This window comes from Oncorhynchus mykiss, unplaced genomic scaffold (assembly GCF_013265735.2).
Source record: "Oncorhynchus mykiss isolate Arlee unplaced genomic scaffold, USDA_OmykA_1.1 un_scaffold_188, whole genome shotgun sequence".
NCBI lineage: Eukaryota > Metazoa > Chordata > Actinopteri > Salmoniformes > Salmonidae > Oncorhynchus > Oncorhynchus mykiss.
This window is the reverse complement of record NW_023493674.1, coordinates 692,734-709,706: the sequence shown is the minus strand read 5'-3', so window position 1 is coordinate 709,706 and position 16,973 is coordinate 692,734. Positions and strand designations below refer to the sequence as shown.

At 44.4% G+C, this 16,973-nt stretch overlaps 1 protein-coding gene across 3 annotated transcripts in view; it reads right to left on the bottom strand.

Annotated features, from left to right (window-relative positions):
* Positions 1-16,762, bottom strand: part of LOC118947678 (SH3 and multiple ankyrin repeat domains protein 3-like) — a 137,478-nt gene extending 120,716 nt beyond the window's left edge. For 2 of the 3 annotated variants that reach the window (XM_036972633.1, XM_036972634.1), the window contains exon 1: positions 16,600-16,761. In XM_036972633.1, coding sequence (XP_036828528.1) covers positions 16,600-16,608 — 9 coding nt within the window. In that variant the 5' untranslated portion in view covers positions 16,609-16,761. Of the gene's footprint in view, positions 1-16,599 lie in introns of all 3 variants that reach the window. The other variant, XM_036972637.1, reaches the window with a different exon arrangement.
* Positions 16,763-16,973: the final 211 nt, after the last annotated feature.

The window sequence follows — 16,973 nt, the reverse complement described above, 5'->3', positions numbered from 1 at the left end:
AACCACAACCCTAAACCCTGACCACAACCCTAACCACAACCCTAACCCCTAACCACAACCCTAACCCCTAACCACAACCCAAAACCCTGACCACAACCCTAAACCCTGACAACAACCCTAACCCATAACCACAACCCTAAACCCTGATCACAACCCTAAACCCTGACAACAACCCTAACCCATGACCACAACCCTAACCCCTAACCACAACCCTAAACCCTGACCACAACCCTAAACACAACCCTAACCACAACCGTAACCCCTAACCACAACCCTAAACACAACCCTAACCACAACCCTAACCCCTAACCACAACTCTAAACTCTGACCACAACCCTAAACCCTGACCACAACCCTAACCCTAAACCCAAACCCTAACCACAACCCTAAACCCTAACTACAACCCTAAAACCTGACCACAACCCACAACCCATAACCCTAACCCTAACCACAACCCATAACCTAACCCCTAACCACAACCCTAAACCCTAACCACAACCCTAAACCCTGACCACAACCCTAAACCCTAACCACAACCCTAAACCCTAACCACAACCCCAAACCCTAAAAACAACCCTAAAATCTAACCACAACCCTAAACCCTGACCGCAACCCTAACCCCTAACCACAACCCTAACCCTAACACCTAACCCTAACCTCAACCCTAAACCCTGCCACAACCCTAACCCCTAACCACAACCCTAACCCCTAACCACAACCCTAACCCCTAACCATAACCCTAACCACAACCGTAACCCCTAACCACAACCCTAAACACAACCCTAACCACAACCCTAACCCCTAACCACAACTCTAAACTCTGACCACAACCCTAAACCCTGACCACAACCCTAACCCTAAACCCAAACCCGAACCACAACCCTAAACCCTAACCACAACCCTAAACCCTAACTACAACCCTAAAACCTGACCACAACCCACAACCCATAACCCTAACCACAACCCATAACCTAACCCCTAACCACAACCCTAAACCCTAACCACAACCCCAAACGCTAAAAACAACCCTAAAATCTAACCACAACCCTAAACCCTGACCGCAACCCTAACCCCTAACCACAACCCTAACCCTAACACCTAACCCTAAACCCTGCCACAACCCTAACCCCTAACCACAACCCTAACCCCTAACCACAACCCTAACCCCTAACCATAACCCTAAACCCTAACCACAACCCTAACCCCTAACCACAACCCTAACCCCTAACCCTAACCACAACCCTAAACCATAACCACAACCCTAAACCCTAACCACAACCCTACCCCTAACCACAACCCTAAACCATAACCACAACCCTAAACCCTAACCACAACCCTAAACCCTAACCACAACCCTAAACCATAACCACAACCCTAAACCATAACCACAACCCTAACCCCTAACCACAACCCTAAACCCTGACCACAACCCTAACCCCTAACCACAACCCTAAACCATAACCACAACCCTAAACCCTAACCACAACCCTAAACCCTGCCACAACCCTAACCCCTAACCACAACCCTAAACCATAACCACAACCCTAACCCCTAACCTCAACCCTAAACCCTAACCATAACCCTAAACCCTGACCACAACCCTAACCCCTAATCACAACCCTAACCCTAACCTAAACCCTAACCCTAATCCCTAACCACAACCCTAAACCATAACCACAACCCTAACCCCTAACCACAACCCTAAACCATAACCACAACCCTAAACCCTAACCACAACCCTAAACACTAACCACAACCCTAAACCCTGACCACAACCCTAAACCCTAACCACAACCCTAAACCATAACCACAACCCTAAACCATAACCACAACCCTAACCCCTAACCACAACCCTAACCCCTAACCACAAGCCCAAACCATAACCACAACCCTAACCCCTAACCACTAACCACAACCCTAAACCCTAACCTCAACCCTAAACCCTAACCCTAACCCTAACCCCTAACCACAACCCTAAACCATAACCACAACCCTAAACCATAACCACAACCCTAAACCATAACCACAACCCTAAACCCTAACCACAACCCTAACCCCTAACCACAACCCTAAACCCTGCCACAACCCTAAACCATAACCACAACCCTAAACCCTAACCACAACCCTAACCCCTAAACACATCCTTTGACATATTTTTAATCTTTCCTCTCCTACCTACCGTACCCTACTGTCTTCCCCTCCTCCCTTTCCTCCTGTTCTAAAAGTTTCCTATTAGCTCACACTTCCTCTTTCCTGTCTGTGTTCCCGTGGAGACGGATGTTTGGCAGGAAGAACTGGAGGAGCTGCAAGGCCCAGATAACCCAGACAACCACACACAAAGTACATTACACAAACACACTACATTACACACAAACACACTGTTACACACAAACACACACAAACACACTACATTACACACAAACACACTACGTTACACAAAAACACAAAAACACAGACACATTCCATCTCTTTCCTAGGTTCCTGGCTGAACAACCACATTCACAAACACACTACATTACCCACATAACCCCTGAACTAACCCACCTACCTAGCCCCTGAACTAACCTACCTACCTAGCCCTAACCCCTGAACTTACCCACCTACCTAGCCCTAACCCCTGAACTAACCCACCTACCTAGCCCCTGAACTAACCCACCTACCTAGCCCTAACCCCTGAACTAACCCACCTAGCCCTAACCCCTGAACTAACCCACCTACCTAGCCCTGACCCCTGAACTAACCTACCTACCTAGCCCTGACCCCTGAACTAACCCACCTACCTAGCCCTAACCCCTGAACTAACCCACCTAGCCCTAACCCCTGAACTAACCCACCTACCTAGCCCTGACCCCTGAACTAACCCACCTACCTAGCCCTAACCCCTGAACTAACCCACCTAACTAGCCCTAACCCCGGAACTAACCTACCTACCTAGCCCTGACCCCTGAACTAACCCACCTCGCCCTAACCCCTGAACTAACCTACCTAGCCCTGACCCTTGAACTAACCCACCCACCTAGCCCTAACCCCTGAACTAACCCACCTACCTAGCCCTGACCCCTGAACTAACCTACCTACCTAGCCCTGACCCCTGAACTAACCCACCTAGCCCTAACCCCTGAACTAACCCACCTACCTAGCCCTGACCCCTGAACTAACCCACCCACCCACCTAGCCCTGACCCCTGAACTAACCCACCCACCTACCTAGCCCTAACCGCTGAACTAACATACCTACCTAGCCCTAACCGCTGAACTAACCCACCCACCTACCTAGCCCTAACCCCTGAACTACCCCACCCACCTGAACTAACATACCTATTCTTAACGCCTAACATCAGAGCTTCAAGGTATTTCCCTGACTGAGTTGTCTGGCCATTTAGATATACAGATCCTTCTCTACCATACATACAGTACTAGAGGAACCTTCACTGCCATACATACAGGACTAGAAAACCTTCCCTACCATACATACAGGACTATAGGAACCTTCACTACCATACATAAAGGACGAGAGGGACCTTCCCTACCATACAGGACTAGAGGAACCTTCCCTAACATACATACAGGACTAGAGGAACCTTCACTACCATACAGGACTACAGGAACCTTCCCTACCATACATACAGGACTAGAGGAACCTTCCCTACTATAAAGGACTAGCGGAACCTTCCCTACTATACAGGACTAGAGGACTCTTCCCTACCATACAGGACTAGAGGAACCTTCCCTACCATACAAGACTAGAGGAACCTTCCTACCATATAGGACTAGAGGGACCTCCCCTACCATACAGGACTAGAGGATCCTTCCCTTCCATACATAAAGGACGAGAGGGACCTTCCCTACCATACAGGACTAGAGGAACCTTCCCTAACATACATACAGGACTAGAGGAACCTTCACTACCATACAGGACTACAGGAACCTTCCCTACCATACATACAGGACTAGAGGAACCTTCCCTACTATACAGGACTAGCGGAACCTTCCCTACTATACAGGACTAGAGGAATCTTCCCTACCATACAGGACTAGAGGAACCTTCACTACCATACACGACTAGAGGAATCTTCCCTACCATACAGGACTAGAGGAACCTTTCCTACCATACATGATTAGAGGAACCTTCCCTACCATACAGGACTAGAGGAACCTTCCCTACCATACAGGACTAAAGGAACCTTTCCTACCACACATACAGGACTAGAGGAACCTTTCCTACCATACAGGATTAGAGGAACCTTCCCTACCATACAGGACTAGAGGAACCTTTCCTACCATGCAGGACTAGAGGAACCTTTCCTACCATACATACAGGACTAGAGAAACCTTCACTACCATACAGGATTAGAGGAACCTTCCCTACCGTACAGGACTAGAGGAACCTTTCCTACCATACATGATTAGAGGAACCTTCCCTACCATACAGGACTAGAGGAACCTTCCCTACCATACAGGACTAGAGGAACCTTTCCTACCACACATACAGGACTAGAGGAACCTTTCCTACCATAAAGGATTAGAGGAACCTTCCCTACCATACAGGACTAGAGGAACCTTTCCTACCATACAGGACTAGAGGAACCTTTCCTACCATACATACAGGACTAGAGGAACCTTTCCTACCATACAGGATTAGAGGAACCTTCCCTACCGTACAGGACTAGAGGAACCTTCCCTACCATACAGGACTAGAGGAACCTTCCCTATCATACAGGACTAGAGGAACCTTCCCTATCATACAGGACTAGAGGAACCTTTACTACCATACATACAGGACTAGAAGAACCTTCAATACCATACAGGACTAGAGGAACCTTCAATACCATACAGGACAAGAGGAACCTTCCATGCCATACATACAGGACTAGAGGAACCTTTACTACCATACATACAGGACTAGAGGAACCTTCACTACCATACAGGACTAGAGGAATCTTCCCTACCATACAGGACTAGAGGAACCTTCACTACCATACATACAGGACTAGAGGAACCTTCACTACCATACAGGACTAGAGGAACCTTCCCTACCATACAGGACTAGAGAACCTCTCCTACCATCCAGTACTAGACACACCTTCCCTACCATACAGGACTAGAGGAACCTTCCCTACAATACAGGACTAGAGGAACCTTTACTACAATACAGGACTAGAGGAACCTTTACTACCATACATACAGGACTAGAAGAACCTTCAATACCATACAGGACTAGAGGAACCTTCACTACCATACAGGACAAGAGGAACCGTCCATGCCATACATACAGGACTAGAGGAACCTTTACTACCATACATACAGGACTAGAGGAACCTTCCCTACCATACAGGACTAGAGGAACCTTCACTGCCATACATACAGGACTAGAGGAATCTTATACAGGACTAGAGGAACCTTCCCTATAATACAGGACTAGTGGAACCTTCCCTACCATACATTCAGGACTAGAGGAACCTTCCCGACCATACATACAGGACTAGAGGAACCTTCCCTACCATACATACAGGACTAGAGGAACCTTCACTACCATACATACAGGACTAGAGGCACCTTCCCTACCATACAGGACTAGAGGAACCTTCCCTACCATACAAGACTAGAGGAACCTTCCTACCATATAGGACTAGAGGGAACTTCCCTACCATACAGGACTAGAGGAACCTTCACTACCATACAGGACTAGAGAACCTCTCCTACCATACAGTACTAGACAAACCTTCCCTACCATACAGGAGTAGAGGAACCTTCACTGCAATACATACAGGACTAGAGGAACCTTCCCTATAATACAGGACTAGAGGAACCTTCCCTATAATACAGGACTAGAATAACCTTCCCTGCCATACATTCAGGACTAGAGGAACCTTCCCTACCATACATACAGGACTAGAGGAACCTTTCCTACCATACAGGATTAGAGGAACCTTCCCTACCGTACAGGACTAGAGGAACCTTTCCTACCATACATACAGGACTAGAGGAACCTTCCCTACCATACAGGACTAGAGGAACCTTCCCTACCATACAGGACTAGAGAACCTCTCCTACCATCCAGTACTAGACACACCTTCCCTACCATACAGGACTAGAGGAACCTTCCCTACAATACAGGACTAGAGGAACCTTTACTACAATACAGGACTAGAGGAACCTTTACTACCATACATACAGGACTAGAAGAACCTTCAATACCATACAGGACTAGAGGAACCTTCACTACCATACAGGACTAGAGAACCTCTCCTAACATACAGTACTAGACAAACCTTCCCTACCATACAGGAGTAGAGGAACCTTCACTGCAATACATACAGGACTAGAGGAACCTTCCCTATAATACAGGACTAGAGGAACCTTCCCTATAATACAGGACTAGAATAACCTTCCCTGCCATACATTCAGGACTAGAGGAACCTTCCCTACCATACATACAGGACTAGAGGAACCTTTCCTACCATACAGGATTAGAGGAACCTTCCCTACCGTACAGGACTAGAGGAACCTTTCCTACCATACATGATTAGAGGAACCTTCCCTACCATACAGGACTAGAGGAACCTTCCCTACCATACAGGACTAGAGGAACCTTTCCTACCACACATACAGGACTAGAGAAACCTTTCCTACCATAAAGGATTAGAGGAACCTTCCCTACCATACAGGACTAGAGGAACCTTTCCTACCATACAGGACTAGAGGAACCTTTCCTACCATACATACAGGACTAGAGGAACCTTTCCTACCATACAGGATTAGAGGAACCTTCCCTACAGTACAGGACTAGAGGAACCTTCCCTACCATACAGGACTAGAGGAACCTTCCCTATCATACAGGACTAGAGGAACCTTCCCTACAATACAGGACTAGAGGAACCTTTAATACCATACATACAGGACTAGAAGAACCTTCAATACCATACAGGACTAGAGGAACCTTCAATACCATACAGGACAAGAGGAACCTTCCATGCCATACATACAGGACTAGAGGAACCTTTACTACCATACATACAGGACTAGAGGAACCTTCACTACCATACAGGACTAGAGGAATCTTCCCTACCATACAGGACTAGAGGAACCTTCACTACCATACATACAGGACTAGAGGAACCTTCCCTACCATACAGGACTAGAGGAACCTTCCCTACCATACAGGACTAGAGAACCTCTCCTACCATCCAGTACTAGACACACCTTCCCTACCATACAGGACTAGAGGAACCTTCCCTACAATACAGGACTAGAGGAACCTTTACTACAATACAGGACTAGAGGAACCTTTACTACCATACATACAGGACTAGAAGAACCTTCAATACCATACAGGACTAGAGGAACCTTCACTACCATACAGGACAAGAGGAACCTTCCATGCCATACATACATGACTAGAGGAACCTTTACTACCATACATACAGGACTAGAGGAACCTTCCCTACCATACAGGACTAGAGGAACCTTCACTGCCATACATACAGGACTAGAGGAATCTTATACAGGACTAGAGGAACCTTCCCTATAATACAGGACTAGTGGAACCTTCCCTACCATACATTCAGGACTAGAGGAACCTTCCCTACCATACATACAGGACTAGAGGAACCTTCCCTACCATACATACAGGACTAGAGGAACCTTCACTACCATACATACAGGACTAGAGGCACCTTCCCTACCATACAGGACTAGAGGAACCTTCCATACCATACAAGACTAGAGGAACCATCCTACCATATAGGACTAGAGGGAACTTCCCTACCATACAGGACTAGAGGAACCTTCACTACCATACAGGACTAGAGAACCTCTCCTAACATACAGTACTAGACAAACCTTCCCTACCATACAGGAGTAGAGGAACCTTCACTGCCATACATACAGGACTAGAGGAACCTTCCCTATAATACAGGACTAGAGGAACCTTCCCTATAATACAGGACTAGTATAACCTTCCCTGCCATACATTCAGGACTAGAGGAACCTTCCCTACCATACATACAGGACTAGAGGAACCTTCACTACCAGACATACAGGACTAGAGGAACCTTCCCTACCATACAGGACTAGAGGAACCTTCACTGCCATACAGGACTAGAGGAACCTTCCCTACCATACAGGACTAGAGGAACCTTCCCTACCATACAGGACTAGAGGAACCTTCACTACCATACAGGACTAGAGAACCTCTCCTACCATACAGTACTAGACAAACCTTCCCTACCATACAGGACTAGAGGAACCTTCACTGCCATACATACAGGACTAGAGGAACCTTCCCTATAATACAGGACTAGAGGAACCTTCCCTATAATACAGGACTAGTGGAACCTTCCCTACCATATATTCAGGACTAGGGGAACCTTCCCTACCATACATACAGGACTAGAGGAACCTTCACTACCATACATACAGGACTAGAGGAACCTTCCCTATCATACAGGACTATAGGAACATTCCCTACCATACAAGACTAGAGGAACCTTCCCTACCATACAAGACTAGAGGGACCTTCCTACCATATAGGACTAGAGGGACCTTCCCTACCATACAGGACTAGAGGATCCTTCCCTTCCACACATAAAGGACGAGAGGGACCTTCCCTACCATACAGGACTAAAGGAACCTTCCCTACCATACATACAGGACTAGAGGAACCTTCACTACCATACAGGACTACAGGAACCTTCCCTACCATACAGGATTAGAGGAACCTTCCCTACGTACAGGACTAGAGGAACCTTCCCTACCATACAGGACTAGAGGAACCTTCACTACCATACAGGACTAGAGAACCTCTCCTACCATACAGTACTAGACAAACCTTCCCTACCATACAGGAGTAGAGGAAACTTCACTGCCATACATACAGGACTAGAGGAACCTTCCCTATAATACAGGACTAGAGGAACCTTCCCTATAATACAGGACTAGTATAACCTTCCCTGCCATACATTCAGGACTAGAGGAACCTTCCCTACCATACATACAGGACTAGAGGAACCTTCACTACCAGACATACAGGACTAGAGGAACCTTCACTACCATACAGGACTAGAGGAACCTTCACTACCATACAGGACTAGAGGAACCTTCCCTACCATACAGGACTAGAGGAACCTTCCCTACCATACAGGACTAGAGGAACCTTCACTACCATACAGGACTAGAGAACCTCTCCTACCATACAGTACTAGACAAACCTTCCCTACCATACAGGACTAGAGGAACCTTCACTGCCATACATACAGGACTAGAGGAACCTTCCCTATAATACAGGACTAGAGGAACCTTCCCTATAATACAGGACTAGTGGAACCTTCCCTACCATATATTCAGGACTAGAGGAACCTTCACTACCATACATACAGGACTAGAGGAACCTTCCCTATCATACAGGACTATAGGAACATTCCCTACCATACAAGACTAGAGGAACCTTCCCTACCATACAAGACTAGAGGGACCTTCCTACCATATAGGACTAGAGGGACCTTCCCTACCATACAGGACTAGAGGATCCTTCCCTTCCATACATAAAGGACGAGAGGGACCTTCCCTACCATACAGGACTAAAGGAACCTTCCCTACCATACATACAGGACTAGAGGAACCTTCACTACCATACAGGACTACAGGAACCTTCCCTACCATACAGGATTAGAGGAACCTTCCCTACCATACAGGACTAGAGGAACCTTCCCTACCATACAGGACTAGAGGAACCTTTCCTACCACACATACAGGACTAGAGGAACCTTTCCTACCATACAGGATTAGAGGAACCTTCCCTACCATACAGGACTAGAGGAACCTTCCCTACCATACAGGACTAGAGGAACCTTTCCTACCACACATACAGGACTAGAGGAACCTTTCCTACCATACAGGACTAGAGGAACCTTCCCTACCATACAGGACTAGAGGAACCTTTCCTACCATACAGGACTAGAGGAACCTTCACTACCCTCAGAAAGGCCAAGTCATCCCAACACTGATAAAGGGAGTGAAACAAAGATAGAGAAACAGAGAGATGATAGAGAGCTCCTACGCTCCATTTTGCCATATTCCAGTACCTCACTGCACCTCCCTGCCGTTACCATGACAACCAAAGAACAGGTTCAGCTATAAACTTCCCTCAAACTGAACACTGAGAGAGAGAGAGAGAGAGAGAGAGAGACAGAGAGAGAGAGAGAGACAGACACAGAGAAAGAGAGAAACACAGAGAAAGAGAGAGAGACACACAGATAGACATACACAGAGAGAAAGATACAGAGAGACACACACACGGAGAGAGAGACAGAGAGAGAGAGAGAGAGAGAGGAAGGAAGCGATTCCCAAACCTTCCATAACAAAGCCATCAGCCTACAGAGAGATGAACCAAGAGAAGAGTCCCCTAATCAAGCTGGTCCTGGGCTCTGTTCACCAACACAAACAGACCCCACAGAGCCCCAGGACAGCAGCACAATTAGAACCAACCAAATCATGAGAAAACAAAAATATAATTACTTGACACATTGGAAAGAATTAACAAAAAAACTGAGCAAACTAGAATGCTATTTGGCCCTAAACAGAGAGTACACAGTGGCAGAATACCTGTCCACTGTGACTGACCCAAACGTAAGGAAATCTTTGACTATGTACAGCCTTGCTATTGAGAAGGGCCGCCATAGACAGACCTGACTCTCAAGAGAAGACAGGCTATGTGCACACTGCCCACAAAATGAGGTGGAAACTGAGCTGCACTTCCTAACCTCCTGTCCAATGTATGACCATATTAGAGATACATATTTCCCTCAGATTACACAGATCCACAAAGAATTCGAAAACAAATCCAATTTTGATAAACTCCCATATCTACTGGGGGAAATTCCACAGTGTGCCATCACAGCAGCAAGATGTGTGACCAGTTGCCACAAGAAAAGGGCAACCAGTGAAGATCAAACACCATTGTAAATACAACCCATATTTATGCTTATTTATTTTCCCTTGTGTTCTTTAACCATTTGTACATCGTTACAACACTGTATATATATATACAGTGCCTTGCGAAAGTATTCGGCCCCCTTAAACTTTGCGACCTTTTGCCACATTTCAGGCTTCAAACATAAAGATATAAAACTGTATTTTTTTGTGAAGAATCAACAACAAGTGGGACACAATCATGAAGTGGAACGACATTTATTGGATATTTCAAACTTTTTTAACAAATCAAAAACTGAAAAATTGGGTGTGCAAAATTATTCAGCCCCTTTACTTTCAGTGCAGTAAACTCTCTCCAGAAGTTCAGTGAGGATCTCTGAATGATCCAATATTGACCTAAATGACTAATGATGATAAATACAATCCACCTGTGTGTAATCCAGTCTCCGTATAAATGCACCTGCACTGTGATAGTCTCAGAGGTCCGTTAAAAGCGCAGAGAGCATCATGAAGAACAAGGAACACACCAGGCAGGTCCGAGATACTGTTGTGAAGAAGTTTAAAGCCGGATTTGGATACAAAAATATTTCCCAAGCTTTAAACATCCCAAGGAGCACTGTGCACTTGCTTTGGCAATGTTAACACATGTTTCCCATGCCAATAAAGCCCCTTGAAAAAAGAGAGAGAGAGAGAGAGAGAGAGAGAGAGAGAGAGAGAGAGAGAGAGAGAGAGAGAGAGAGAGAGAGAGAGAGAGAGAGAGAGAGAGAGAAACCCCTTCTCCAATCTGATTGGCTCTATAACTACAGTATCTATCTATGGATAAACCACAACACCAATCTGATTGGCTCTATAACTACAGTATCTATCTATGGATAAACCCCTTCTCCAATCTGATTGGCTCTATAACTACAGTATATATCTATGGATATATCACTTCTCCAATCTAATTGGCTCTATAACTACAGTATCTATCTATGGATAAACCACAAATCACCAATCTGATTGGCTCTATAACTACAGTATCTATCTATGGATAAATCACTTCTCCAATCTGATTGGCTCTATAACTACAGTATATATCTATGGATATATCACTTCTCCAATCTAATTGGCTCTATAACTACAGTATCTATCTATGGATAAACCACAACACCAATCTGACTGGCTCTATAACTACAGTATCTATCTATGGATAAACCACAACACCAATCTGATTGGCTCTATAACTACAGTATCTATCTATGGATAAACCACAACACCAATCTGACTGGCTCTATAACTACAGTATCTATCTATGGATAAATCACTTCTCCAATCTGATTGGCTCTATAACTACAGTATCTATCTATGGATAAATCACTTCTCCAATCTGATTGGCTCTATAACTACAGTATATATCTATGGATAAATCACTTCTCCAATCTGATTGGCTCTATAACAAAGGACAACCAGCAAAAGCATACACATGATCAATAAAACAGTCAACTATTAAAGATGACCAGAACCCACTGGATTCTCCAATTACAATGAATGAACTAGAGGACAAAATGCCAACCCTCCAACCCAAGAAGGCCTGTGGTGTTGATGGGATCCTCAATGAAATGATCAAATATACAGACCACAAGTTCCAATTGGCTATTCTTAAAATCTTTAAAATTATCCTCAGCTCTGGCATCTTCCCCAATACATGGAACCAAGGATTGATCACCCCAATCCACAGAAGTGAAGAGAAATGTGACCCCAATAACTACCGCGGGATATGCGTCAACAGCCACCTTGGGAAAATCCTCTGCATTATCATTAACAGCAGACTCCTACATTTCCTCAGTGAAAACAATGTACTGATCATATTTCAATTTGGCTTTTTAACAAATGACCGTACGACAGACCACGTATTCACCCTGCGCACCCTAATTGACAAGCAAACAAAACAAAAGCAAAGTCTTCTCATGCTTTGCTGATTTCAAAAAAAGCTTTAGACTCAATTCGGCATGAGGATCTGGTATATACATTGATGGAAAGCGGTGTTGTGGGAAAACATACGATATTATAAAATCCATGTACGCAGCTTGCGCCCCACCCTCTTCAACATATATATCAACCAATTGGCAAGGGCTCTAGAACAGTCTGCAGCACCCGGCCTCACCCTGCTAGAATCTGAGGTCAAATGTATACTGCTTGCTGATGATCTGGTGCTTCTGTCCCCAACCATTGGAGGGCCTACAGCAGCACCTAAATCTTATGCACAGATTCTGCCAGACCTGGGCCCTGATAGAAAATCTCAGTAAAACAAAAATAATGGTGTTCCAAAGGACCACAAATACAAATTCCATCTAGACACTGTTGCCCTAGAGCACACCAACAACTATACCTACCTCAACCTAAACATCAGCACCACAGGTAACTTCCATAAAGCTGTTATGCACACAAAAGGAGCATAAAATTTGACACATTTCTGAATCAGCGATAGAACCCATTGCCCTATATGGTTGTGAGGTCTGGGGTCCGCTCACCAACCAAGAATTCACAAAATGGGACAAACACCAAATTGAGACTCTGCATGTAGAACTGCAAAATCATCTTCCGTGTACAATGTAGAACACCAACTAATGCACGCAGAGCAGAATTAGGACTTTACCCAGAATCCCCAAAATAACAATTATATTCTAGCTGTTAAATTCTACAACCACTTCAAAGGAAGTGATTCCCAAACCTTCCATTACAAAGCCCTCACCTACAGAGAGATGAACCTGGAGAAGAGTCCCCTCAGCGAGCTGTGTTCACAACCAGACCCCTCAAAGCCCCAGGACAGCAACACAATTAGACCCAACCAAATCATGAGAAAACAAAAAAAGAATTACTTGACACGTTGAAAAAGCAAACTGGAATGTTATTTGCTAAACAGAATACCTGACCACTGTGACTGACCCAAAATGATGGAAAGCTTTGACTATGTACAGACGCAGTGAGCATGGCTTTGCTATTGAGAGAGGCCACCATCGGCGGACTTAGCTCTCAAGAGAAGACAGGCTGTGCACACTGCCCACAAAATGAGGTGGAAATCAAATAAATTTGATTTGATTTGATTTGAAACCGAACTGAACTTCCTAATCTCCTGTCAAATGTATGACCATATTAGAGAGACATATTTCCCTCAGATTACACAGAGACCCACAAAGAATTACAAAACAAATCCAACATTGATAAACTTCCATACGTGAAATACCTGTGTGCAGCGAGATTTGTGACCTGTTGCCACAATGGCAACCAGTGAAGAACAAACACCATTGTAAATACAACCCATATTCCTCTGTTTATTCATCTTCCCTTTTGTACTTCAACTATTTCCACATTCCTACAACATTGTACATAGCCAGTAATAACATTTCAAATATCTATATTATTTTTAAAATGTTGTGCTTTTGTGAGTGTGATGTTTACTGTTCATTTATTTCCCTTTTGTTTATTATCTATGTCACTTACTTTGGCAATGTAAACATATGTTTCCATGACAATAAAGCCCTTAAATTTAATTTAATTGAGAGAAAGAGGTGAGAGAGAGATATTCATTACATAACCCTCAAACATACATCAGAAATACAAACAAAAACATTTAGACACTAGTTTTTCACACTCAACCAGTCTCATCATCATACTGAAACACTCAACCAGTCTTCATCACCATACTGAAACACTCAACCAGTCTTCATCACCATAATGAAACACTCAACCAGTCTCATCATCATACTGAAACACTCAACCAGTCCTCATCATCATACTGAAACACTCAACCAGTCTCATCTTCATACTGAAACACTCAACCAGTCTCCATCACCATAATGAAACACTCAACCAGTCCTCATCATCATACTGAAACACTCAACCAGTCTTCATCATCATACTGAAACATTGAGACACTCAACCAATCTCATCATCATCCTGAAACACTAAACCAGGCTCATCATCATACTGAAACACTCAACCAGTCTTTATCTTCATAATGAAACACTCAACCAGTCTTCATCATCATAATGAAACGCTCAACCAGTCTCATCATCATACTGAAACACTCAATCAGTCTTCATCATCATACTGAAACACTCAACCAGTCTTCATCATCATACTGAAACACTCAACTAGTCTTCATCATCATAGTGAAACACTCAACCAGTCTTTATCTTCATAATGAAACACTCAGACAGTCTTCATCATCATACTGAGACATTGAGACACTCAACCAGTCTCATCATCATACTGAAATACTCAACCAGTCTCATCATCATACTGAAACACTAAACCAGTCTTCATCATCATACTGAAACACTCAACCAGTCTTCATCATCATAATGAAACACTAAACCAGTCTCATCATTATACTGAAACTCTCAACCAGTCTCAACATCATACTGAAACACTCAACCAGTCTCAACATCATACTGAAACACTCAACCAGCCTCATCATCATAATGAAACACTCAACCAGTCTCATAATTATACTGAAACACTCAACCAGTCTCATCATCATACTGAAACACTCAACCAGTCTTCATCATCATAATAAAAAACTCAACCAGTCTTCATCATCATACTGAAACATACTGACACACTCAACCAGGCTCATCATCATAATGATACACTCAACCAGTCTCATCATTATACTGAAACACTCAATCAGTCTCATCATCATACTGAAAAACTCAACAAGTCTTCATCATCATACTGAAACACTCAACCAGTCTTCATCATCATACTGAAACACTCAACCAGTCTTCATCATCGTACTGAAACATCTTGACACTCAACCAGTCTCATCATCATACTGAAACACTCAACAAGTCTTCATCATCATACTGAAACACTCAACCAGTCTCATCATCATACTGAAACACTCAACAAGTCTTCATCATCATACTGAAACACTCAACAAGTCTTCATCATCATACTGAAACACTCAACCAGTCTCATCATCATACTGAAACACTCAACAAGTCTTCATCATCATACTGAAACAATCAACCAGTCTTCATCATCATACTGAAACATCTTGACACTCAACCAGTCTTCATCATCATACTGAAACATCTTGACACTCAACCAGTCTCATCATCATACTGAAACACTCAACAAGTCTTCATCATCATACTGAAACAATCAACCAGTCTTCATCATCATACTGAAACATCTTGACACTCAACCAGTCTCATCATCATACTGAAACCTTGTCATGTGGATTACTCATGATATGTTTTATATCTTGAAGGTACCAAAAGTATTTATTGGTTTGGGAATGGAGAGGGAGAAAATGAGAGGGCAGGACAGAGAGGGAGAAGGGGAAAAAGGAGAGAGAGGGGAGGAGGGAAAGTGACGTGTGGGTGAAGAAGCTTCAGTCACGACTGTAATCAGGTAGAGACAGGTAGAGGTACAGCAGGTGAGAGGCAAGCTGTGTCATTAGCTGCTTCACTCACACACACACACACACACACACACACACACACACACACACACACACACACACACACACACACACACACACACACACACACACACACACACACACACACACACACACACACACACACACACACACACACACACACACACACACACACACACACACACACACACATTGCAACCCTCAACAGAAAGCATGCAGGAGAGAGAAGAGACTCACCCACAGCATCAGAGACACAGATCCTCCATCACCAGGCTTCTCTGCCTGCACACTGAGAGAGAGGTGGAGAGAGAGATGGAGTGTGAGAGAGAAAGAGAGAGATGTAGAGTGTGAGAAAGCCAGAGAGATGGGGAGAAAGAAAGAGATGGAGAGAGAGGAAAGAGAGGAAAGAGAGAAGAAGAGGAAACGAGGAAAGCGAGGGGAACGAGAAATGGATGAGAGAGAGAGGGGAAAGAGAGGAGAGAGAGAGAGAGGAAAGAGGAGGCAGTCTATGTACCGTTACTGTATGGCAAGAATGCTCAGTTCAGCCCACACAGTGCAAGCATGACACACTGACTGTGTGTGTGTGGATAGAAAGGCTCAGTCTCCCACTG